General features: G+C 45.7%; 1 protein-coding gene across 4 annotated transcripts in view; it reads left to right on the top strand.

Moving 5' to 3' along the window:
- RPTOR (regulatory associated protein of MTOR complex 1) overlaps positions 1–25,054 on the top strand; it is a 347,367-nt gene that overhangs the window by 233,470 nt on the left and 88,843 nt on the right. For all 4 annotated transcript variants that reach the window (XM_073798118.1, XM_033847372.2, XM_033847375.2 and 1 more), the window contains exons 8-10: positions 15,489–15,589; positions 16,131–16,275; positions 24,033–24,108. In XM_073798118.1, the coding sequence (XP_073654219.1) occupies positions 15,489–15,589; positions 16,131–16,275; positions 24,033–24,108 (322 nt within the window). The remainder of the gene's footprint in view (positions 1–15,488; positions 15,590–16,130; positions 16,276–24,032; positions 24,109–25,054) is intronic.

Here is a 25,054-nt window from a genome sequence, read left to right as displayed (position 1 = left end):
GATCAGCCTTGACACCAGGAAGGCCAAAGAAAATCAGGTTTTTTCAGGGAATGCTTAAAAAATAATCTTAGGTTCAGATTTATTTCTGTACTATTTAATAGAAAAGAACCTATTTTCATTGTGTCGTAAACATGTTGAATAAGCATGTGGGAAACTGCTCCTTCCCTCTCTTTGACCCCGTGTCTCTCTGGTTTTTGTTCTCAGTCTCCAGAGGGACTCGTGCCAGTACTGGTGCTGTTGTTGGCTGGCTCCGGGAATGGACAATAGTTTATCATTCTGTAATAAATTCAGTAAAAGGGAGATTATCTTCAGTGTTGTTTTAACTCCTGCTCACCACTGAGCCTTGGAAATCATCACTCCTTTGCCCCCAGGATTTTAAGATACATTTTTTTACATTTGCTTCACAAGTAAAGATTGGCAGACTTCTGTTCTGTGGGAGCTGTTAAAGGCAGAAGGAAAGGGATGTGAAGAACAGCAGTGCTGCACACATAAACCATTCGATTTAAAGGCTCAGTACATCCGGAGCCTGTGCTCCGCAACAGGAGAGGCCACAACAGTGAGAGGCCCACGTAAAAACAAATTAAAAAAAATAAATAAATAAAATAAAATAAAGGCTCAGTACAGATTTTTTAAAAATCATTAGGAAACAAGCTGCCTGTGTGGCTTTTGAAAAATATCAGTCAGCTTATTCAGAGGTAGAATTATGTAATTTTCTAATCTCTCACATCTCTCAGGTGCTTTGTTCACCATCAAACTATTTTGATAGCCAATATCTTCCAGGAGAAATTAACAAGAGCTTCATTTAAGTCAACATTTTTTTAAACTGCAGGTCATAGTTTATTAGTAACTGTAAAATCAGTTTGGTGGGTCACAGCCTTGCATTAAAAAAAAAGAGAAAAGGTTAGAAGATATCCTTGTTTTTCTAGCAACATGAATGCTCTCTGGCCCTATTGTTTGAATGTGTATATTTACGTATGATTGTGTATATCAGGTCACCATGCAAAACGCATTCCTTACTAGGAGTTGTGATCAAAAAAGTCTGAAAGCCTCTTATGTTCCCTAAGGACCTGGACATACTGGCTCCCTAATGGTCCAACCTCGAGTTGTCAGTGCTCTTAATATGTAGCTCATCTTTTCCTATTGGTAGTCCCTGTTGACGCAAATAATCAATAAACAATCTATAATAAGGGATAGAAGAGAGTTTTATTTGAGCCAAACTGAGGGCTATAGTCCAGGACAGCCTCTCAGTAGCTCTGAGGAGCTGCTCTAGAGAAGCATGGTTTTTAGCACAGTTTTATATCCTGTCAGAACAAAGAACATACACCAAACATGACAGAGGTACATCCCTTCAAGGTTTCAAAAGAGACAGATTAACAGCTACACTGCAAATCAGCATGACCTTGGCATCTGAGAAGGGAACTTATCTTTGAAGGAGAACTAGCATGGGTGTCATAGGAAGGGAGGCATTTATCCCTGTTTTCAAGTGGACATTCTTCTGGATACTCTGCCTTTTTTTTTTTTTTTTTTTTTTTTTTTTTTGGCCGTGCCACATAGCTTACAGAATCTTAGTTCCCCGAGCAGGGCTTGAACCTGGGGCCCCAGCAATGAAAGTGCCAAGGCCTAACCACTGGACCCCTAGGGAATTCCCTGGATATTGCATTCTTTTCTTTAGTGGTTAAAGCAGTTGTACAATGTATGATAAACAGGCCATAAGACAGGCTGTTCTAGTTAACATAAACTTCAGGCCAAATCATGTATAAGCCAGAATGACTTACCCATACCTCAGTATGTGAAAATTTCTTCCAGCATCCTGAATGCCTGTTGTGCCCTCAGCCTAATGCCATGTTATGGTTTCCTATAACCTGCCACATTTTTAATTAAATGATTGCTGATACATATACCTCAACTTCCTCTTCTCTTATTGTTCAAGAAGTAATTTTGAAAATTTATTGTCATTTTACTTTAAATTAAAAGCCCATTCCCATTTTGACCACATGCTTTGTCCTTCAGAACTGCAGAAGGACACATTAGCCATGACTGATTTCCCCTTCCTGGTAGAATGAATTGAACCTTTTGTCACCAAGAAATGTCACTCTTCATCTCTGGTAATGCCTTTGCCATAGAGTCCACTTTGTAGGATAGTAGTGTACCCATACAGCTATCATTTGGTTAGTGTTTGTAGAGTGTGTCTTTTCATATGTATATACATAATATGTGTGTACATACTTTTATGTATGATATATAAATAATTTTATATATATTTAAGCAGGTATCTTTATATATATTTCTATAGCTTTATATATTTAAAGTGTATCTGTTTTTAGCAGGATGTAGTTGACTTTTGTTCTGTTTTTAAATCCAGACTAAAAATTTTTGATTTTATTTTTTATAAATTTATTTATTTATTTTTGGCTGTGTTGGGTCTTTGTTGATGCACGAGGGCTTCCTCTAGTTGCAGCTAGCGGGGGCTACTCTTCGTTGCGGTGCGCGGGCTTCTCATTGCGGTGGCTTTTCTTGTTACAGAGCACGGGCTCTATGCACGCAGGCTTCAGTAGTTGTGGCATTTGGGCTCAGTAGTTGTGGCACACAGGCTCTAGAGCACAGGCTCAGTAGTTGTGGCGCATGGGCTTAGTTACTACATGGCATGTGAGATCTTCCCGGACCAGGGCTCGAACCCGTGTCCCCTGAATTGTCAGGTGGATTCTTAACCACTGAGCCACCAGGGACGTCCCCAAAACTGGTGACTTTAATTGAAGTATCAAGTTTTTTTATAGTTGATATAATAATTGACATATTTGAGTTTAAATCTGCCACCCTGTTTCTTTTTTGTTTTGTCCCCCATTTCTTTTTTACACCTTCCTTTTTTTCTCCTGCATTGCCATATTTTGGATTGATTAACAGTTTTACTACCCTTCCTCCCCTTCTTTTGGCTTGTTAACTATGTGTTCTTTTCCTACACTCGAGTGGCTACCCAGAGCCATGGTCTCCTTGTGCTTTCTGTTAAAGGCCAGGCAGTGAACACTTAAGCCTCTGTGAGCCACATAAAGTCTCTGTTGTTTATTCTTCTTTATCTTCTGTTACAGCCCTTTAAAATTATAAGGCTTGTTATTAGCTTTCAGGCCATACAAAAAATAGGCTGCTGGCTGGATTTGGCCCGAGGGCCATAGTTTTAGCAACCCCTGACTTACTAAAGTCTAATATAAATTAGTACTTTTACCACTTTCCAGGTGATGCAAGGACCTTAGAACAATTAACTTCGTTTACTCACTTCCTTAGTTGTATACAATTACTGTCATATATTTTAACTCTCCATATATTATCATTTCCATAAACATTATTAATATTCTACAGAGTTAATACTTACTTTTACCCACGTATTTACATCTTCTATTGTCTTTCATTCCTTCCTGCATCTCAGAGCTTCCATCTGAGATCATTTTTTTTCTTTATTTCATTTAGTGCAGGTTTGCCAGTGAAAAGTTATATTTTTATTGTTTGAAAACGCTGTAATTTCACCTTCATTTGTTTTTACTTTTTAAAAAAATTATTTATTTATTTTTGGCTGCGTTGGGTCTTTGCTGCTGCGCGCAGGCTTTCTCTAGTTGTGGCGAGTGGGGGCTACTCTTTGTTGCAGTGTGCGGGCTTCTCATTGCGGTGGCTTCTCTTGTTGTGCAGCACAGGTTCTAGGTGCGTGGGCTTCAGTAGTTGTGATGCGCAAGCTCAGTAGTTGTGGCTTGCACGCTCTAGAGTGCAGGCTCAGTAGTTGTGGCTCGCAGTCTCAGTAGTTGTGGCTCACAGGCTTAGTTGCTCCACGGCATGTGGGATCTTCCCAGACCAGGGCTCAAACCCATGTCCCCAGCATTGGCAGGCAGATTCTTAACCACTGCGCCACCAGGGAAGCCCCTGTTTTTACATTTTTAAATTGGCATTGTTGAAGTATAGCTTGCATTCAATAAAATGACCTCGCTTTAAGTATATAGTTTGATGAGTCTTGGCAGCTTTATACACCCATGGGACCACCATCACACTCAAAATATGTCCTAAAAGTTCCCTTGTACCTCATCCCAGTTAATCCCCCACCCTAGCCCCCAGGCCCAAACAACCATTGATCTGCTTTTTCTCATACATTAGATTTATCTTTTCTAGAGCTTCAGATAAATAGAAGATGATACTGTATTCTTTTGTGTCTGAAGAATGGAATGGCTGGGTGGTATGGCAGGTGTATGTTTAACTTTATCAGAAACTTCCCAGCTCAGCATTCGCCCCAGTCATGTGTGAGTGGTCAGAGGTTCTGCATCCACGTTGATACTTGGTGTTCTTAGTCTCTTTAATCTTAGCTGTCTAATGGGTGTGTGATGCTGTGTCCTGTGGCTTTAACTTGCATTTGCCTAGTGACTAATGGTGCTAAGTGGCTCTTCGTGTGCTATTGGCCATTAATTTATATTCTTTAATAAAATGTATATTCATGTCTCTTGCCAACTTTTTAATTGTGTTGTTTGTCTTCAAGAGTCCTTTACATATTTTGGATATAAGTCATTGTCAGACCTACATCTTGTGAGTATTTTTGGTCAGTCTGACTTTTGTTTTCATTTTCACAGCAATCTCCTAAAGACCAGGAGTTTTTCATTTGGATAAAATCTGACCTAATAGTTTTTTCTTTTATGCTTTATACTTTTGTGTCCCACCTAAGAAATCTTCGTGTACCCCAGGGTAGTGAAGATTTTCTCCTAAAACTGTTATGGTTTTAACTTTTATGTTTAAGTTTATGATCTGCTTCAAGTTAACTTTTATACGTGACGTGCAGTGAGTCAAGGGTCAGTTTTTTCTGTATGGATGTACATTTGTTCCCACACCATCATGGAAATAAAGTCTTTTTCCCATTAAACTACTTTGGTACCTTTGACAAAAATCATTTGAATATAATTGTGTAGTCCTTTTGCTTTGTCCTGTGACATAGATCTCTATGTCTGTCCTTATGCCAGAACCACACTATCTTGATCATTGTAGCTTCACTGGAAATCTGTTCCCTTTCAAAATGGTTTTGGCTGTTCTAGCTCCTTGCATTTCCATGTCAATTTTAGAATCAGCTCATCAGTTTCTAACAAGCCTGCTGGGATTTGTACTGTGATTGCGTTGCATGTGTAGACCAATTTGAGGAGAATTCGGAGAATTCTCGTCTTAACAATACTGAGTCTTCTGATCCATTAGCGTGGTGTGTCTCCCCAGTTAAGTCTTTTAAAAATTTACTGCAGCAATACTTTGTAGTTTGTTGTTGTTGTTTACTTTTAATTTTAATCCCATGAATTCATCAAATGGCATCAAACATCTCTGACTGTGACAAATGCAGTATAAAGTGAAGTTCTCTTTTGAGGGGAGTGGTCAGAGCTGTTCAAGGGGATTCCGAGGGGATACATCTTACAACGAGGAAGTCAGAGACAGGTGCTTCGAGGTCACTGTGTGAGAGCAGGAGAGATCCTCAGGCCTCTGCCTAGTTCTGGTCAGAGGTCTGGTCAGTGAGATCAGGATTGGGTGTCCAGAGAGAAGCTTTCAGTCAACAGTGCATGTCACATGCCCAGGAGGACATTAACCCCCATCATGTAGTGATGCTGGACCAGATCTTCCTCTTCTGTTGCTGACTGTTGTATTTAGTTTCTGGAATTTTAAGTACCGCAGAGAAGTGACAGAGCTGCAGGCATCTGCTGGACATTGAGGCATTTCACCTGTATCACCATCATTACTGAACACTCTTGTTGTAGTTCACTGGGTATCCTCCCAACAGTTCTTTCTTTTCTTTTTTTCTTTGGCCTCACTGCACAGCTTGTGGGATCTTAGTTCCCTGACAAGGGACCTTCCTTGAGAGTCAGTTTATTATTAGAGCTGTATGTGCATCTACCTGAGTACCTACTATATATCAGCCATTGTGCTTCACATACATCATCTCATTTAACTTAATCCAAAAAAGTGGGTCCTGGGCTTCCCTGATGGCGCAGTGGTTGAGAGTCTGCCTGCCGATGCAGGGGACACGGGTTCGTGCCCCAGTCCAGGAAGATCCCACATGCCGCGGAGCGCCTGGGCCCGTGAGCCATGGCCGCTGAGCCTGCACGTCCGGAGTCTGTGCTCCACAACGGGAGATGCCACAGCAGTGAGAGGCCCGCATACCACAAAAAAAAAAAAAAAAAAAAAAGTGGGTCCTTATTGGCATTTTCAAGGGATGGAGCATAAAAGAAGTAGAGTCATACAATAGTAAGTAAAAGTTCAAGAACCAAACCCAAACTTTATAGCTGCAAACTTGTGTTTTTAACTGTGGTATATTCCCTTCTACCCTTTTCTAGTTCTTGGAGTCCTCAATCTAATTTAGATGTTTATTCGTGGTGTTTCTGTAGCACTAAGTGGGTTCATCTACCATGATCATTATCACATACTGACTTAGTTGTCTTGATGCTTTGTAGTTTGAGCTGTGTATATTTTGCAAATAGTTTGTTAAATTAATTTCAGTTTTTAAATTGTTCAATGATAGCATGTAGAAATGCATTTGATTTTTGTATACTAGCCTCATTTTTCTAACTATGCTAAACTCACTAATTAGTTCTGATACCTGTTTTATAGATGCCTTAAGATCTTCTATGTATGTAATTGTGTCATCTGCAAAGAAATACAATTTTACTTCTTCCTTTCATATCTTTATGTCTTTAATTCCTTTTTCTTACTTTATTGCACTGGCTAATGCCTCCACTACAAAGTTAAATAGAAGTGATGAAACTGAGCCTCCAAGCTGTGATCCTAATTAAGGATCAGTTAGGGGAAAACATTTTATCTTATATCACTAAGGGTAATGTGAGCTGTGAATTTTTCATAGATATCCTTTATCAGGTTGAGGAAGTTCTCTTCTGTATATAGTAGTTTCCTGAGAGTTTTTATCATGAACAGCTGTTGAAATTTATCAAATGCTTTTTCTACATCTATTAAGATAATAATTTATTCTCCTTTGTTCTGTTAATAGTTTCATTACATTATTGATGTTCAAATGTTAATTTAAACAAACCTTGCATTCCTGTGATAAACCTCATTTGATCATGGTGTATTACCCTTTGATATACTGCTGGATTTGACTTACTAATGTTTTATTAAAGATTTATGCACCTGTATTCTGAGGGATAATGATTTTCTCTATAATCCAGTGGGGTGCAGCGACACCCTCTCCAGCAAGATCTAAGTCGTAGCCTTGGGTGGGGCCTCTTCCAAATATCCTCCTTCTTTGGGTGTACTCCCTGAGCTGAAGAGGTAGTAGCTGCTCCCTACAGATACCAATCCTGTCTTTTTTAGAGTTCTTTTTGTCCTTCTTAGTAGTTAGTTAATCTCCATATTTTAGTTAAAGCAGTTAATATTAAATGCTTAATATACTGCTTAATATCTCTGCTTAATTTACTGGCATGGTTTTTGTCTCCTGACGAGACCCTTACTAATACATGTTCCCTTGAAAGCTATATGCATTTTTTCCTCTATTTTTAGGAAGTTCTCTTTGTCTTGGATTTTGGCGGTTTTATTTTGATGTGCCTATGTGGGCATTATTTGTGTTTGTCCTGCTTTATGACTATGGCATTTCTTCAACCTGAATGCTATAGACTGAATTATGGCCCCCAGGAAGAGCGTCCTCACCAGAACCTGACCATGCTCGCACCCTGATCTTGGACTTGTAGTCTCCAGAACTGTGAGGAAATAAATTTCAGTTGGTTAAGCCACCCAGTCTATGGTATTTTGTTACGACAGCCTGAGCTCACTAAGACACTGTGCCTTGATGTCTTTCATCAGTTGTAGAAAATTCTGAGCCATTGTATTTTTTTTTAAAGAGTGACTCTTTTCTTGCATTATTTAAATGCTTTTCTTTTATTTATTTAAATATTTATTTATTTATTTAGGCTGTGCCAGGGCTTAGTTGAGGCATGCGGGATCTTCGTTGCGGCATGCAGGATCTTTAGTTGCAGCGTGTGGACTCCTAGTTGCGTCATGGGGACTTTTAGTTGCGGCATGCATGAAGGATCTTGTTCCCCAACCAGGGATCGAACCCGGGCCCCCTGCATTGGGAGTGTGGAGCCCAGCCACTGGACTACCAGGGAAGTCCCTGAGCCATTGTGTTTTTGAATATTGCTTCTATTCCATTTTCTCTTTTGGGGATGCCAGTATGTACATGTTAGGTCTTTTCACAATATCCACTCTTTCTTATTGTGTTTTTTTCTTATGTCCCAATCTCTTGTCTCTTTTGCTTAATTTTGAGTATTTTTTTTCTGACCTGTCTTCCATTTCTGTCTTCAATGTTGTCTGATCTGCTGTTCAGCCCATCTATTGAGTTTTTAAATTTAATATAGTGTATTGTTAAGTTCTTGAGGTTCCCGGATTTCCAGAGTTTATTTTATAGTTTCCAGTTCTCTACCAGAGTTTTTCATCCTGTGCATTAACTCCACGAACATATTAAGTAAAATTATTTTGAAGTTGGTGTCTGATATTGCCATTATCTGAATCCTCTGTCCATCTCTTTCTCTTGTCAGTTGTTTTTCTTGGTTTTAAACCTAGAAATGCCTGGGGGTGTTTTGTTTGTTTTTTTGTTTGGAGTTTTTTTGAGATATAGTTGATTTACAATATTATATTATTTTCAGGTGTACGATGTAGTGATTCAAAATTATCGATTATATTCCATTTATATTTATTATAAATGCTTGGTTATTTTTTACTGAATGTTGCAAATTGAAAATGGAAATTGTACAGAAATCTGGGATGATTTGAGGCTGTGAGGTTTGTGTTATTTCTAGTTCATCCTTTGCACCCAGCTCCAAGACTGGGGGTTTTACCTGAGCTCCATCTCCTTGGTGGGCCCTCAGTTTTTGTTCTCCAGCCTGTGAGTCCACCAAGCTCAGCTTAGGCTCTCTGCCTCTCAGAGTTGCCAGGTACCTCTGGGACAAATGGAGCCCCAGGTGCCGGCTCAAGCCTGGGGCTTTTCTTTCTCAGGTTTTGGCCCCACGATTCCCCACAACCTTGCCAGCCTTCCATTGCCTTCAAAAAGATTTACACACACACACACACACACACACACACACACACACACACACACACACACACACACACACACACACCCTACACACACAGCCTTTCTGGTTGTTCTCAGTGGGAGAATGGTCTGAGTCACCTCACCTGCCATTGCCAGGAGGTCTTCTAAACCCTAAGAGAGTAATTGAACCGTGCACCCCAGGCTTTGCAGATGTAATTTAGGGCCCGGCTGACTCAGCACTAAGATAGCATCCCAGTGGCTGCACAGTTGAGTGTCTCTGGGTGAGTGTTGAGAGCTGAGTGCATCATCCACACGCTTTCTGCATTTAAACAAGTGTGGCTACATTTCCAACCAGGCTTTCTCACTGCGTGTTTCTCATTTTCTTCCTCCTGACTACTCAGACGTAGTCCTGCAGTCCAGTTAAAGGGGGACTCCTCTGTAAAACTGCAAACCATTCAGGCTGCAAACAAACGATATCACACTTTATAAACTGCAGGTTCCATACACACTGAAATGGACTTGGATGATCATCACTTGAAATCTGTGAATGGCTAGAAAAAAGCCATTGTGTAATAGGAAATACAGATAATATTAGTGTTGAATTGTACACAATTTTAAATAAAGAGACATTAGAAAGAAGTCTTACAGAGATGTGACTTGGTCCGGTTCAGCAGAATGTCAGCATATGAAGAAATATGTCCCAAAATGTACTATCTAGGGCAGAAGTTCCCAACCTTCATTTATGTCAAGTAGTTTTCTTTTCCTACTCAGCTGAATTTTTAAAATGATTGAGATTGTGTATGTCCGCGCGCACACACATCTGATTTCAGTATAGCATTAACTGATTGAGAAAATGTACCTGCATACATATTCAGGGACTCCTTTTGGTGACATCATGAGCACTGTCCCTTACCCCACAGGTTGAGAACCCTGATCTCGTTTATCTGTCTTTGTCTAACCAAATATCTAACCAGTACATACGGACCTGGATATTCAAAAGAATTATTTTTTTTAAAAATTGCTGAGGATTTCCCTGGTGGTCCAGTGGGTAAGACTCCATGCTCCCAATGCAGGGGGCCTGGGGTTCGATCCCTCTTTGGGGAACTAGATCCCACATGGCATGCCGCAACTAAGAGTTTGCATGCCGCAACTAAGAGTCCGCATGCAGCAACTAAAAAAAGATCCCACATGCCACAACAAAGATCCCGCTTGCTGCAACTAAGACCTGGCACAGCTAAAATATAAATAAATGAATGAATGAATGAATTTTTTTTCAATTGCTGGGTGCACCTCCCCATTTTCTTAGTCACAGAGCATTTCTAAGTAATGAATTATTTGCATTAAGTAAATGAATTAGCCCAAAGTTCTCTGCACCATCATTTTCATAAAGCCATTTAAAGCAGACAAAGTAAAAGTGCATCCTCCGTTATTTGAACTGAATATGAGATAATGTAAATTCATAAAACATGAAATTTTCAAATGTTTTCCCTTTTCTGGTAAACTTGCTTGGCTTCCCTCTTATTAAAAAAAAAGTTTTATTTTTCTTTATTATGCAAGTAGTGTGTTTTCAGCGTGTATATTATTAAATACAGATAAGCAAAAAGAATTAAAATCATCCATAATCTCTACCATGCCAAGATAATCGTTGTTACTACTTTGGTGCAGACCTTCCCAGACTTCTTTCCTAAGTGTATTGGTGGATGGTTTTTTTAAAATATTTATTTATTTATTTTTGGCTGTGCTGGGTCTTCATTTCTGTGCAAGGGCTTTCTCTAGTTGTGGCGAGCGGGGACCACTCTTCATCACGGTGCGCGGGCCTCTTCACTGTCGTGGCCTCTCGTTGCGGAGCACAGGCTCCAGACGCGCAAGCTCTGTAGTTGTGGCTCACGGGCCCAGTTGCTCTGCGGCATGTGGGATCTTCCTAGACCAGGGCTCGAACCCGTGTCCCCTGAATTGGCAGGCGGATTCTCAACCACTGCACCACCAGGGAAGCCCTGTGGATGTTTTTAACAAAAATGTAGCATGTCTTTTCATATGGTTATTTCAGTGCATTTAAAATTATTTGATTTTGTACATAAAGAGATATCTGGAGGAATGGTCACCAAAATGTTTCTACTGGTTCTTAGATGGTGAAATTTGGGATGATTTGTGTTATCTTCTTATCACTTGAGTATTTTTAGTGAGTTTGTGTCATTTTCTTGGAAACCATAGTTTTTCAGTTAGCATTTTATTTACACAGAGCTGTGATCATGCAGCTAGAATCCATCCACTCACTCATCAAATATGTATCTGTTATGCATTAGATGCAATGTGTGAACACTGGGTTAGCACGAGGAAGCACGTGGGCCTGCCGTCCAAGAGCCCCGAGCCTAGTGGGAGATGTAGCCTGGGCACCAGCTGTCATCTGCGGAATTCTGTGGGGGCCTCAGAGCAGAACCTGAAAGCCTGGGGGGACCACTGGGCCAGGGAGGCAGGAGGGCGTCTGCGCAGGTCTGGAGGCATGTGAGCTGTTTGAGGAGGACAAGTTCTGTGTAGCTAGACATCGGCGTGTTGGCGAGAGAGGAAGCTGGGGAGACACAAAGTGACGAATGGAGGTGAGGACAGGCAGGGTGAGACACCTACCCCAGACCACGGTGCTGGCTGGTTGATGGGGGCAGACACAGAGACAAGGGACACAAGCGTATTGGGGAGAAGCACGGGAGGGAGGCGAAGAAGCAGCGGCCATGATGCTGAGCTGCAGAGCATGGGCCGCCTGTGGAGGCCCTGCACCTCTGCCCTGGGGATCATCAGCTGAGGCCAACCTGACAGCTGAGACGGGCTCGTCTCCCAGCTGGACGGTGTACCCGAACATACTCCTCCCGCTGAGCAGCCAGCCCCTCTTGGGGGGTCTGGGCGGTGCCCCCTCCATGTCAGTCACTCCACCACACGGGGTTCAGGGAGCTGCTGGCCAAGTGGGAGCAAATGTTCTTAAGTAGGGAAGTAACGTGAGTCAGATGTGTGGGCTGTGAGCTCGTGCATGTGCTCAGCACTCCGCCAGAATCTGTGAAGAGACTGATTTACATCGAGGAAAGTAAGTCATTGCCTACAAGGAATTTATTACCTAGTTACACAGATAATTAACATGCATGGAGCAACACTGAATAAATAAAAAGAAAAGTAAGCAATTGGTGGGCTGCCAAAGAAATCCCAAGTGAGATGCAGTTGAAAAGGACCTGAGCAAAGGCTGCTGTGGTCAAGACATCTTCATGGACAGGGAAGTTGGGCTTCGCTTGTGAAGACTGAGCCAGAACCAGCCCAAGACACGTGGGAGGCTGTGCCAAGTGGGCAAATGAGAGGAGACTGAGTTTGATATTTTTGTCCAACTGCGAGGTAATGGACCCAAACAGAGGGAACTAGTTTTAAAGTTTATTGTGTCAAGGTGATGGCTTTGAAGCCAAGTGGAAACTTTCTACCTAAGTCCATTGGCAGAGTTTTCGCCCTTGCTCCTTGGAGGCCTCGCGGTGGCCCATCTGGGGAGGCGTGGGCCACTGGGAAGCTGGTGGCTCCCAGCCCTCACCCCTCCAGCCATAGGAACTCTGCTTTCCTTTATTCCAAGTGAGATTTTGTTGAAATAGAGGGAACTATTTGAAACCACTGCAGCAGTAAGCAGAGAACCCTGTAGATTTTTGAACAAAGGTATACCGGGGGCTGTCACCCTGCCTAGTATGAATTGGATCAAGAAGGCCATTGAGGATACCTTTGCAGTGGGAGTGGTTACCAAAAGGCAGTGGAAGAGGTGCCTTGCAAGAAGCAGGAAACACGAGCTACACTTGGGGAAGAGATGAGTGGGCCCTGTCTCTGAGGGTTCGAGCTCTGATGGAAGAGAATCCACGGGGACTCTTGGAGTGAGGACACATGCTACAGGGGAGAAGAAGATGGCAGTAATGAGGATGAGCTTGATTTTAGACATGTTAAATTTGAGTTGTGAAGACAGCTAGCAAGGGGTGAAGGCAGGTTGGGTCATCTTGTAAGATCCAGAAGCAGAGTCGCCGTTGCTGCAGTCAGGCTCCACACAGTGGGCAGTGCTGGAAGCTGTGGGTGAACCCAGATGTCGGAGGAGGTGAGAATAAATCCAATGGCAGACAGCGGTGATGAGGAGTTTGAGGAGGTGGCATTCATTTTCCAAGGAAGTCTCTGCTGGCTCTCTGCTGCATCTCCTTTGGAAGTGCTATCCACTTTATTTTGATCTCCATTTTGCATATGAGGTTAACCTGGGTGACTCAGAGCAGAGAAACAAGACACCAGAAGTTACCCAGACATGCACTGCTGGGACTAGAGTTCGTTTTTCTCATCTCCCAGTTCCATGATCTGTTCCTAAACTATAGCCTTTTGTGCTTTTCACATAAAAGTTAGTCCTTGATTAACACTGTGGGTTTAAATTTTAAAAGAACCACCTTGATTATTAATGAAATTGGGGGGAGGGGTAGGTGAAAGAAACTTCTGTAATGAAATGTGTCCTGGGCTTGACACTCTGTGCTGTGCCTTTCTTCGTGGCCCTGCATCGCTGACCCAGACAGCTTCCAGAGCGGGTTGGGTTTTGACGTCCTTAGGATCAATTACAGAAAGGAAAACGGAAACAAGTAGTTTCTGAAGTGACTTACTTCTTTCTTTATTTTTTTTTGAAGTGACTTAATTCTAAATGACATGAAAAGGGAGGGAAGTGGGACTCACTTCCACCTTTGTCATCCCAGGCTGCCGAATGCAGATGGGTCTTGCAATGATTGGTTGATTGATCACTTTGAATGGTTCCCAGGTCTGTCTGAAATCAGTCGGGCAGATGGCTTGGTTTGTGGTTTCATGATGAGCTTTAGTGAAAGACATCAGTAGAATTTTCAGGAGATCATAGTGGGAGTCTTAGTTTTGCATTTATCTGCCAGCGATTGTCACAAGATGAGGATTTAAAAAACACACCTAAATGCACACTGACCTCCACCTGACAAGGAGTGGCCTCTGTTCCCTCCGATGGCTCGGCCACAGTGCCGGCAGCAGGGCAGCTCCTCACTGCTGGGGACGCAGCGGCCTTTCCCAAGGGTCAAACCCCAAGGAGCCAGCTGGGGCTGTGTTGCTTCACCTGACTTAAGGGGCACTGCACACACCCATGATGCGCTTGGTCCAGGTTTGGAAATAGACCTCAGCAGACCCTCCTTCTTCCAAGAACACTGTCCTGTCACCACCAGCTGTCAGGGCGAGAGGCAGGTGAGTGGGCAGAGGAGTGGCATCCAATGCTGACTGCGTGCAGATGTGAAGACAAGGAGAGTGTCGCCACTGCCTCACTGCGGGGCTTTCCTCCTGATCGGCTCTCCTTGTATGTGTTCTGTGTAATTATGACGGCAGGATATTTGTCCCACTTCTTTACTTAATGTTACAAAGCAGTCTTTTCCCCATATCATTAAAATATTCATAAACAACAGTTTAATAGCTTGTAGTTATTTCATTGTGGTTGTTCCATAATTAATCATTTCTCTATTATTGGTCACATAGGTAGTTTCTGACTTTTCACTGTTATAAATAAAACACTGCAAAACATACCTTGTTTCCACATTCTTCGTTTCTGGTTCAAGATTGATTCTTGGGAGCAGACTTAACTGAGGAAAGGATACAGATGTTTTCTGTCCTTCATGTGTCTGTCCTTTCCAGAAGGATTGTGCCAGCTGATACACCCAAAGGCGTCGTATGTGAGTGGCCACAAATGGAGCACCACTCAAAAGAGTGTCGCCCAGTTGTCTGTTGTGTTTTTTCTTCCTGTGCTCGAATTTCCCCACAGGGGGCGGGGAAGCAAGCCCAGCTCCCCTCACACGCCCCACTGGGAGGCCTGTGATGCTGCTGGCCCACCTCTCACATCCTCACCGCTGGCATTTTCAGTCCAGCGATGCTGCGCCCAGGACTACGTGTGAATTTAAGAGGTGGAATCTAGGCCTGACTAGGTCTGTTTTGATGTTGAACAGGTGAATGATTGTGTGGTGAAGAGCTGGGCCCACAGAGGTCTTCCCGTTGCCCTCAGCTTCTGGGAGGTGACCCGTGTCCTGCCTGACAGGAGTGTCTTGATTAGGGTGTGGGGCCCGTCCACTTGGAGGCTGAGAGCAAGGCTGTGGGGGGCTCCAGGGCCCCGGGGGCCTGCCTGGTCGGCAGAGCTCTGTGCCTGCTGTCACGGGGGTGCCAGAGGGGCCCACCCGCTGCTCCTGTGCAGATGGGGAAGGGAAGAAAGTGAAGTGGAAGCTGAGTTTTAAGATGTGAGGTTAGACGTACAGGAGTCTCAAAGATCACAGCAAGGCAAGGAGGTCCTCCTGGCATGGCCAAGTCGCCCCCCAAGCCCCTTCTGACGCGTCGTCGTCCCCTCACCCCTTCTCTTCCCACCTCCTCCTGCCTCTGTCACCTGTTTCCATCTCCGTGACTGTTTTGTGTTTCCTAGGATTCCCGGGCGGCTGAACGACAGGAGGACCCCCCTGGGCGAGCTGAACTGGATCTTCACGGCCATCACGGACACCATTGCATGGAACGTGCTTCCTCGGGGTGAGGCTGCCCAGCTGTGGACTGGTGGGAAGGCTGCTGCCCCGGAGTCAGGAGACTCTGGCGCTGGGATGTGAGAGAAGTCAAATGGGAGGACTGAGTTCCCCTCAGTGAAGAAACCTGAGGATGTGGGCGGGAGAAGGCAGGGACCCCAAAGGTTCTGAGAGGATGAAGTGAATCGCGCATCAGGTCGAGAGCAGTGCTGCAGGGCTAGTTCAGAGTGGTATCTGCTCGGGTCCTTAGTGTTTTCGGGGCAGACTCAGGGCTCATCTGCCTTCAGAGTCACACACCATCCATATTTCTTAAAACCCAAATTACTACTATAGTATAAGACACGTTTATGTTTTTCTGTGACCAGTTGGTTGGGTTCTGCTGTTTGTTCACATTACGTGTGTCATGTAGGTGCTGCCAGTGGAGAATGTGCATGTCAGTTCCAACCTGCTTGTTGCAACTTCTGGTAGAAGGATAGTAAATTTGTATATTTGGCTTTAAATGCTGGACGTGAGTCAATGAAGTCACCTTTTTATCTTTTCTCTGCCCTCAGATCTCTTCCAAAAGCTCTTCAGACAGGACCTATTGGTGGCTAGTCTGTTTCGAAATTTTTTATTGGCGGAAAGGATCATGAGGTCATATAACTGCACCCCCGTCAGCAGCCCACGCCTGCCCCCCACGTACATGCACGCCATGTGGTAAGTGTCTCTCCCCAGACCAGCATCAGATTCTCTAAGGAGCATGGTTTTCCCGTTTCTGCGATAGTCCAAGTGTAAGGGAATTATTTGAACAAAATAGGAAGACGGGGCTCCAAACGTGGAGGCCTGAGTGGTGTACACGAGTTAACAAGGTCGACCCTCAGCTCTGCCTAAGTCCCCTGCAGAAGTGCAGGTGCCTCTAAGGGTCATCCAGGGCTGAGCGGGACCAGTGCCTACAGAGGCCCTGCAGTTCATAGCTCGGGGCGGAGAGGGCCTGCGGGTGAGTTTCTGACTCTGTAGGGATTTGTATTGAGGAAAGAAGCTGCCAGCTGAATTCATGAAGTGTATCCAAGATTGCTCCAGAGAATTAAAACTGTTGGGTTCGTGACCACTTAATTTGCATGCTTATTGCACACATATACACATGCTGTCACACACACACACGCACGAGTGTGATCTTTATGATACTTGTATGTTGATTATAAATTTCCTTCAAAACTGGATTACTGGGACTTCCCTGGTGGTCCAATGGTTAAGACTCTATGCTTCCAATGCAGGGGGCCTGGGTTCAATCCCTGGTCAGGGAACTAGATCCCGCATGCTGCAACTAAGAGCCCACATGCCGTAACTAAAGATCCCACATGCTGCAACGAAGATTCCAAACTAAGACCCGGCATGGCCAAATAGATAAATAAATATTAAAAAACAAAAAACTGGATTACTGCTCTTTACACTACTGCTAGTAGTAAGTACAGTATGATAACAGCAGTAATAATGGAAATTGTTTTGAATCTAGACATTATATCTGAAGGTGTTTGGTTTCTTCCTGTTTCCTTGCTTTTGTGACACAAGCAGAATGTGAGGAAGTACTAAAATGGGGCGGTAACAAAGGAAAATGTGTCTTAGTCACATCCAGAGAGAAATCCTAATACAAAATACTTAAAAAGAGTAGTGATTTTTTTTTTTCTTTAATATGTGCATGACCACTTTCCCCCGACTCTGTAAACCCAGAGAACTAAGAAGGAGGTGGTAAACTCACCTGCTCTCGTCCACTCAAGGAAAATCAAGAGTTAACATTCTTATCTGTGAGATAAATCAAGATGCACTATGCTGGCCAAGCACCAGACTATAATCAGAAATCAAGTTAAAACATGCCTCATCCATACCCTTTGGAAGAGCTTATGGAATAAACTGGAGAAACAGAGAGATAGGAGTAGACCGCACGAAGAGTCTCTGTGCAGCAGTTTAGATCCTGTGTGAACAGACTGGCAGGACAGCAGACGCAGTTTCCTTCACTCCATGAAGATTAGAACTGGGGAGGTGGGGTTGAAAAGCCTCTCTAATGCTTAGGATAAATAATTAGAAAGAAAACCCACATTTCTGAAGAAGGAGATCCTAAAACAGCCTTATCCTTTAAGTAAAGTGATGCCTTAAATTCTGTTTTTTCTGAACCAGGTTTTTATAAAACATTTATTATTAAAAAGGAAAGAAAAAAGAGCTGAACAGGGTCAGTGCTGCGACTAGTCATGGATGGAAAACTAGTTAAGCCACAGGAAATGGGCATCACACCAGCTGCCCAGTGTGAATGGCCTCCTGGGTGACTGGGGCCACTGGCCAAGCAGTTCCCCCCAGGAGGAAGAAATACAGGGTGGACGCGAGGCGCCAGCTTTTAGCGAGCTTTTAGTCCTTCCCTCCATCTGCCCACCCCACCAACAAGTCCGTGGGACAGTCTTCCTTCTTGTGCATGTTTCTCTGGATATAAAACTGCCTCCTCTAAGATGTGCTCAGCTGCAAAGAGTAAAAAACAACGTGTTGTCCCGGAGAAGAGAGTAAGGAGCACAGCCTGAGCAGAGAGCAGACAGAACAGACAGGGAAGATGACAGCAGGGTAAGGGGACTCAGGGAGGAAGCACGCAGAGATGGCTGGTGCGGAACAGTCACACCTGTCTCTCTTCATCATGCCATAGATCCTTCTCTAGTATTGGCCTCTTAGAACATTTCTGAATTCTGGGATTTGTATAAGTGCTGTTTAATATAAGGTCCAAAGTCTAACAGCAGTGTCTCATAATCCCTCCCGTCTCTGTTACTGATACCTTTCCATGCCCTACTCTAAAACTAGGAATATGGCCCTCTTGCCTGCAAGTTTAGCTCTCCATGAATCTCATAAAACAAATCCTCATTTGTATTTATTTGTTGTACAGAGAAACGTGAGCTAACACAGCAACCCACAGAGGCCCAGATGAACATGTGGAAAGCCTCCCGGGTATCCCGGGGCACATGGAATTGCTAGCAGTCATACATGCACCCTTGGGGTCTTTCTACTTCCCTGGTTCCAACCTCCCTGCGCATTCCAGGGCCCCTCTGCAGCTAGACTTGAGTACAATCTAGTCCCTCAGCCTGCATGGTCCTCCATCCTGCAAAGCTCACTGTCTGTGGCCTGATACCCTCTCCGCTCCCTTTTAGGCGAATCCTGGTTGTTGCACGTTGGGTTCTGTGGGAAGCGGACTCAGAGGTGGGGGTCAGCATTAGGATGCTGTGAGGGAGGGCTCTGGGGATCACAACCCTGGACAGGGAGGCGGCCTGACCCCTGACCCAGCCTGGACCAGCACATTCCCAGCCGGCATTGTTGGACCCTGACATCTCCCGCGTCACTCCAGCCCCTGCTGCCCTGTCCACTTTGCATCCACCCATTCCAGCTCAGGAGAGGGACTAAGCAGGTTGCTGAGGAAGAACCAAGGAACGGGACTGGTGAGACAGTCAGAGAGGCTTTGAAAAAGAATGCCGTTTGTCAGAATATTAGCTATAAAAGGGGAAACCGGGGAGAATCCCAGTACCTAACAGAATGGGGATGTAATTGAGATACATATATTTGAAAAAATGTAAGCCATCTTAAAACTTTGTGAAGATTATTTATTATTATACAAAATATATGTTAAATGACAAAAACAGAACACCAGACTGTATCAGCAGTATAATTACCTCTATATTATGCATGGGAAAAGGGCTGGATAAAATTATAACAAGATGCTAATGGTGCTAATACCAGGACAGGAGGATTGGAATGAGAATGCTCCCTTTTAAAAGTTGGTAGAGGGCTTCCCTGGTGGCGCAGTGGTTGAGAGTCCGCCTGCCGATGCAGGGGACACGGGTTCGCACCCTGGTCCAGGAAGATCCCACATGCCGCGGAGTGGCTGGGCCCGTGAGCCGTAGCCGCTGAGCCTGCGCGTCCGGAGCCTGTGCTCTGCAACGGGAGAGGCCACAGCAGTGAGAGGCCCGCGTACCGCAAAAAAATAAATAAATAAAAAAAGTTGGTAGATATTACTTTTGTAATTAAAAATCTACGTGTCGATGTTTTAAGCCTTTGAAACACTAAAAGCTATTTTTTAAAATTAAGTTATTCAGGTTGAAGTCTCCCTTGTCAAAAATGCAAAGCTGGAGACAGAAGAATCATTGTGTGCTTCTTTGCATGAAAAAAAATGTAACTAGTAGAATTCCCTGAGGTTTAGTACCTGCACTTGATCTCATTTGGTATTTTTTAAATGTTGTAGAAAGAGCTCATTAAAATCCTGAGTTGGAAATCATTCACATGCATTAGACTCGTCCCATATTTGTTACTGTACAGCAAACGTACAGCAAACCAAATGGGATTGTTACTGAAACAACAGTTGCAGGGATAATTTAATTTAACAAGTAGTTGCATACTCACTATGCACAGGGCATTGGGAGGCCTTGTAAAGAACATAAAAAGCCGTTCTAAAAAGGCATGAAATCATGCCTGAGTATTTATTGAGTATCAAGCACTGGCAACCCAGCCTGGGCACATTGTGCGTTTCCAGGTGGGCGTCACGCCCTTGCACACCCAATCCTCCTCGTGTCACTGCAGACACAGACTCAGGGTCGGACCATGTGGGGTCCTGGTATTGTGTCCAGCTGCCACATTTAACATGGCCCTCTGATTGGACCGTGCTACTGTGTTGTAGATCTAGGGAGGAGAAAACCACTCAGGGTGAGTGACAACGTTTATTTCTTTATGACATCATGCAGAATTGTCTCATGCCAAGTCAGAGACCGGAAATACTTGGTGTAAACACTGGGTCAGGCAGCTGTATAGGGCATGCAGCCACGTTGAGGGCCACTGACTTGGTTAAGATGGAAAGACTGCCACATGTTTCCCTCCTCCTCTGGGGATAGTTAGAGGTAGTGGTTGGAATATCAGTTGGTAACACCAGATCCAATGGCTTTACAAATGGGGATTTGTTCCTCTTTCCTGTGTGGCTGAGTGGCTCACAGGAGGGACACGGATCTCTGCTCTTCCCCGCAGCCGTGTGTGGTGCCTGGTCTAGGGAGGCTGGGGATGTGGTCTCTGTCCTGGGTGGCAGGTATCCTGCTCAAAGTCCTGGCCTTAGGGGAGGTGGGAGAGCGGAGGGAACAGGCAGTGGGCTCAGATGCAAAGGCAGGAGAATGTGAGGCCCGGAAACCTGGAAGGTCATGCTCGCCTGCACTCAGGTTTGCCAGCTGCCCCTGAGGTCTGAGGCGCCGCATGGGCTCCTTGCCAGTGAAGCGTTGCCGTGGGCTTTCAGCAGAGCTCCTTCGGGTGCTGAAACACTCAACAACAATGCCCATAGCTCTTTCTCCCTCCTCGTAAATAGACGAAAGTTTGTACGTCCCCAGGGAGTGCACAGCCAAGGTAGTCGGAAAGAGCATTTGGAATAAATAATTTGCCATCTAGTTACTATATTCCTTGGGTGGTGATGGAGAGGTTGAATTTTCAGCAGGGGGAGGAAGGGAACAAAGCCTAACAAAAATTGAGGTTAAAACACAAAGTCATACACATTCACACTTTGCTTCAGGCACGGGTGCCAATGATGAAATGCTCAGCACCCGGCTTCTGTTTAATTTTTGATGCAAAGCCACCAGGGAGCCGTTTGCCTTCACTTTCAATTTCAGCAGGTCCTGAAACCTTGCATTTCTCCATGGTAATAACCTGTGCATTCCTTCCCATCGAGCGAGCCTGGCTGGCTGACTGATCGGTGCAGATGGAGCCGGGCGCTCTTGGAAGGCTGTCCTCCCAGCCCACTCCTTGGGTGCCTGCCATCTTAGGCCCGTTTCCTGAAAACCCGAGCTCTTGCCTGGATGGCACGTTCTCCAGGCCGTGATTCATCGGCAGCCCACGGCTCAGAGCCCGGCTGGTCTGCGCCTCGGGGTGGGGAGGCCCGGGATCCTCCCTCCCTGGGGGCGCAGCCTGTGCGGCTGGTCACAGGGGCTGTGGGAAGTGTGAACGCGGACACCTCCCAAGTTCCATGCTCGCCTGGGTGCCATGGCTCAAGGTTTTACAGGACTTGCTTTCCCACTTTCCCTTAGTGAGAATCCCAAATTAAGACTCCAAGTTTGTTTTGATTTTACCCTAGAAAATGTAGCCACTTTTAACCAACTTGAGTAAATGCTCAGCAGAGGGTACCGTTGTGCTGCTGAAAAGGCTGCCATGTGATCTAGGGCTTGATGGGAACTCTGAGGTCCCCAACCTGACCCTTTCCTTTTGTAGAGAATCAATGACCACAGGCCCCAGAGGGAGGCCGGCTAGCCCGGTGCCAGCCTGCTGCTCTCTGCCGGCCTCAGCCTGGGGCTTGCCGCAGCCTCACTGCTGGCTGGCAGTGTGTTTGGCCACTTGGTGTCCAGTAGATCTTAGGTGTTCTCCCACGTCCTCTGCTTTCCTCCTGTCCTCCTCGGTGCCTTGAACGGAGTCCCTTGTCCCCTCTCAATTAGACAGCTGTGCCCCTCCAGTCATGGTCCTGCCTTGGTCCCGGTGACAACAGGCGGATCCCTCCTCCGGGGCTTCCTTTCAAGCCAGCAGTCTCCTCTGAGCTGCTTTTCTGGCACAGAAGAGTGCGGCTGGTGGGGACTCAACCCCACTGAGTGATTGGACCCAGGTGGGGGGCCAGCCCTGGGGAGCCGGCAGGCCCAACGGGCCACACTCAGAAGATTTGCGCCCAGGCCCCGCTGCAGCTGCGTCAGGTTTTGTTTCACTCCTTGGAAAGGACTGAGGCCGCCCCAGTAGGTCTCGCTAGGGCAGCCTAGTTCCTCTGATACTCTGTCTAGGACACCTCAGTAGGGACGTCTTTAATGGGTTAGAATTCTTCTTGCCTCGTGATTTTGAGGAGATGGTTCTGAAAGAGGGCACAGAAGCCAGCTTTACAGAAGGTGCAGTTTCGGGGTGCCCACTGTGTAGCAGCTGTAGCAAGACCATCAGCTGCCCTGGACCCCCTCTGCCCACATCACCTCCCCCCAACTGGTACACACTTTCTTCTAACTCTTAAAGTTAAAACTTTTTATTTGATTAAGTTCAAGGAATCTTTATAGAGCTTAATTGCAATAACTGACTTGACTTCTGCCTTAACAGAGAGTAAGTGTCTCCCTCAATGCTGCAGAATAACCATTTTGCCTGCAGTCTGGGCACTTACTGAGCATATGGGAGCTATTTATTGCCCGCACTTTGAGGAACTTTTGATTATCTCCTGATTGCCTCTTAATTAGATTGGTGGGGGAAGGGCGTGCTTGTGCAGAAGGGGCCAGTCTGGGAAAAAAGAAATATATTCCACATATTTGAAAAATGAAAACGAGTTCTCTACTCTTTTGTTCATCTTACATTTTTACTGTTTTTCTGCATGTTTTCATTTTTCATTCTTGTTTTGATCCTTTATTAAGACCCATGAATAGGTGCCTCTTGCACACAAACAGGCAGTTATTAGTCTAAATAAACCTAACATGGAATCCTTGAGTGTGTCAGGAAATTGCGCTGGGAAGAGATTGCAATACCAGAAACTAAACCCCTTGTTCTGACCATCACTTTCTTTCCACGAGGAGCACGTTTCTAAAAGAAAGGGGGGTCAGAGTTAGAAAATCGTTATATCCTTGGGAATCCGCACTTGAATCTGGGACCACAGAGAAAGTAAGAGGATCGTTTGTGTCCAGTTTAGAATCGGTGTTAAACGTTGCCAGGAAATAGTAGGCCTCTGTGTGTGTCCCTCCGTGTCAGCCACCCTCCGAGGCCTTCATGGGACCCTGTGTGGGAGACGCTATCTTTAGCCTGCCTCACAGGTGGTGAAACTGACCCTGGGAAGGTGACACCATGACCCAGTCGGCACCACCTTGTCTTGCACATCTTGTAAGCGTGCGGAGCTGGGTCCGGCGCCACAAGAAGTTGGAGAAGGTGGCCAGGACTACTCATCAAAGAGGCTGCTGCATCCCCAGCATACAGAGCACCACCTGTCTTGTCCCAAGTGGTTTGTGTTGGGCACAGGTGCCGACCACCCACAGAGGGGTGCAGGGGCCTGGCAGTGGGTGGGCCGAGGCGGACCCTTTCTCCCAGCCCCACCTGGCCCGTCTCTGGTGAAGCGCCTTGGCCTGACCATGGCTTTTCATGGCAGGTTTGTGTGTGATGCTGCCATGGTCCGGTCACCCAGTACCCCAGCTGCCATCAGCATGGGCAGGCTGCCGCGCTAGGTGGGCTCAAGTTGGGGGAAGAAACTGCATTAGAAAGTGGTCAAGTCTCTTTATTTTTCCTGAGCTTTTTCTCCTTTCAATTTGAAGAGAAAAACTGTCATAAACAAAATGGCTTTAGCTAGCTGAGAGTTCCTCACCTCCTGTGCCCTTCACCAGCGGCTCTGCCCCGACTCAGCCACCCACAGGCTGCTCTGCTGTTGGGTCCCTCTGGGTGAGCCCGTCAGTAATGCTTTTTGGGTTCCTCTCTGCTCTCCCCAGGCAGGCCTGGGACCTGGCTGTCGACATTTGTCTCTCCCAGCTGCCGACCATCATCGAAGAAGGCACGGCATTTCGGGTGAGTCCTCCCAGGGCATCCTGCGTGGTCCACTGCGGCAGCTGCTTCTCTGGCCAGCTGGTCTGCAGAGCCCCTGGTCGGGTGTCAGAGACAGCCCTCACCCACCTGGGAGAAGATGCATTATCCAGAAGCTTAAAAGATTGCACCAACCAGGGGTTAAAGTTAGCTTATGAAATGGTCAGCTCTTAAAAACGTCATCTCTGCAGTGTTGCTGTCATAGGTCTGCTTTTCTTGACGTGCACTCCCTGATCCCAGGTTCTCAGCCTTTTTACCACGAACGGATGCTCTCGACTTGCGGCCCTGCTGCCCAGTGGCCAGGTGAAGCCTCTAAGGCTGAGGCTTGGCCCTGAGGGGATGTCTGGTCCCCATGTACTTTCCTAGGTGGTGGTCTGGTCATCCTCGAGTTAATGTCGTTTCACTTGTGGCTCCTGAGGCAGGCAAATCGACTCTCCCCCCACCCCGCCGGGGGTCATTACATCAGCTCACCAAGAACCCCCTGTTGCATCCCCTGCACATACAGCCCCTCCTGTTTTCATTCAAGATTTGTTCATTTGATGAGCGTTTGCTGTGCGTCAGACACCACGTCTGGGTGCACGTGGGTGAGACCCGGTCCCTTCCCTCAAGTAACCATTGAGAAAAGAGAAAAGCCACCCATCAAGTTAGAGCACAATTAGATCCCCCATCTGACCCTCCAAGGGACCGGGCAGGTGTTCAGGACTGGGGGAGTGGTGGGGGGAGCCGGGAGGAAGCAGGTGGCTCCAAGCTGTCCACTGAGGGGACGGGTTGGAGGGTGGGGCTTGGAGATCGGAGTCACTGGCCTTTTCTCCCCACACCGTCGTCTCTGGGCGCCATTGGAGAGACCACAGTGGGCAGCTTAGCCCCCCGGTGCCTCAGTTTCCTTGTTTTAAAACGGGAACTATAGTTGTATCCAATTCAAGGAGCACGT

This window comes from Tursiops truncatus, chromosome 20 (assembly GCF_011762595.2).
Source record: "Tursiops truncatus isolate mTurTru1 chromosome 20, mTurTru1.mat.Y, whole genome shotgun sequence".
In the NCBI taxonomy this organism is placed as follows: Eukaryota; Metazoa; Chordata; class Mammalia; order Artiodactyla; family Delphinidae; genus Tursiops; species Tursiops truncatus.
This window is presented reverse-complemented; position numbering and strand designations above follow the sequence as displayed.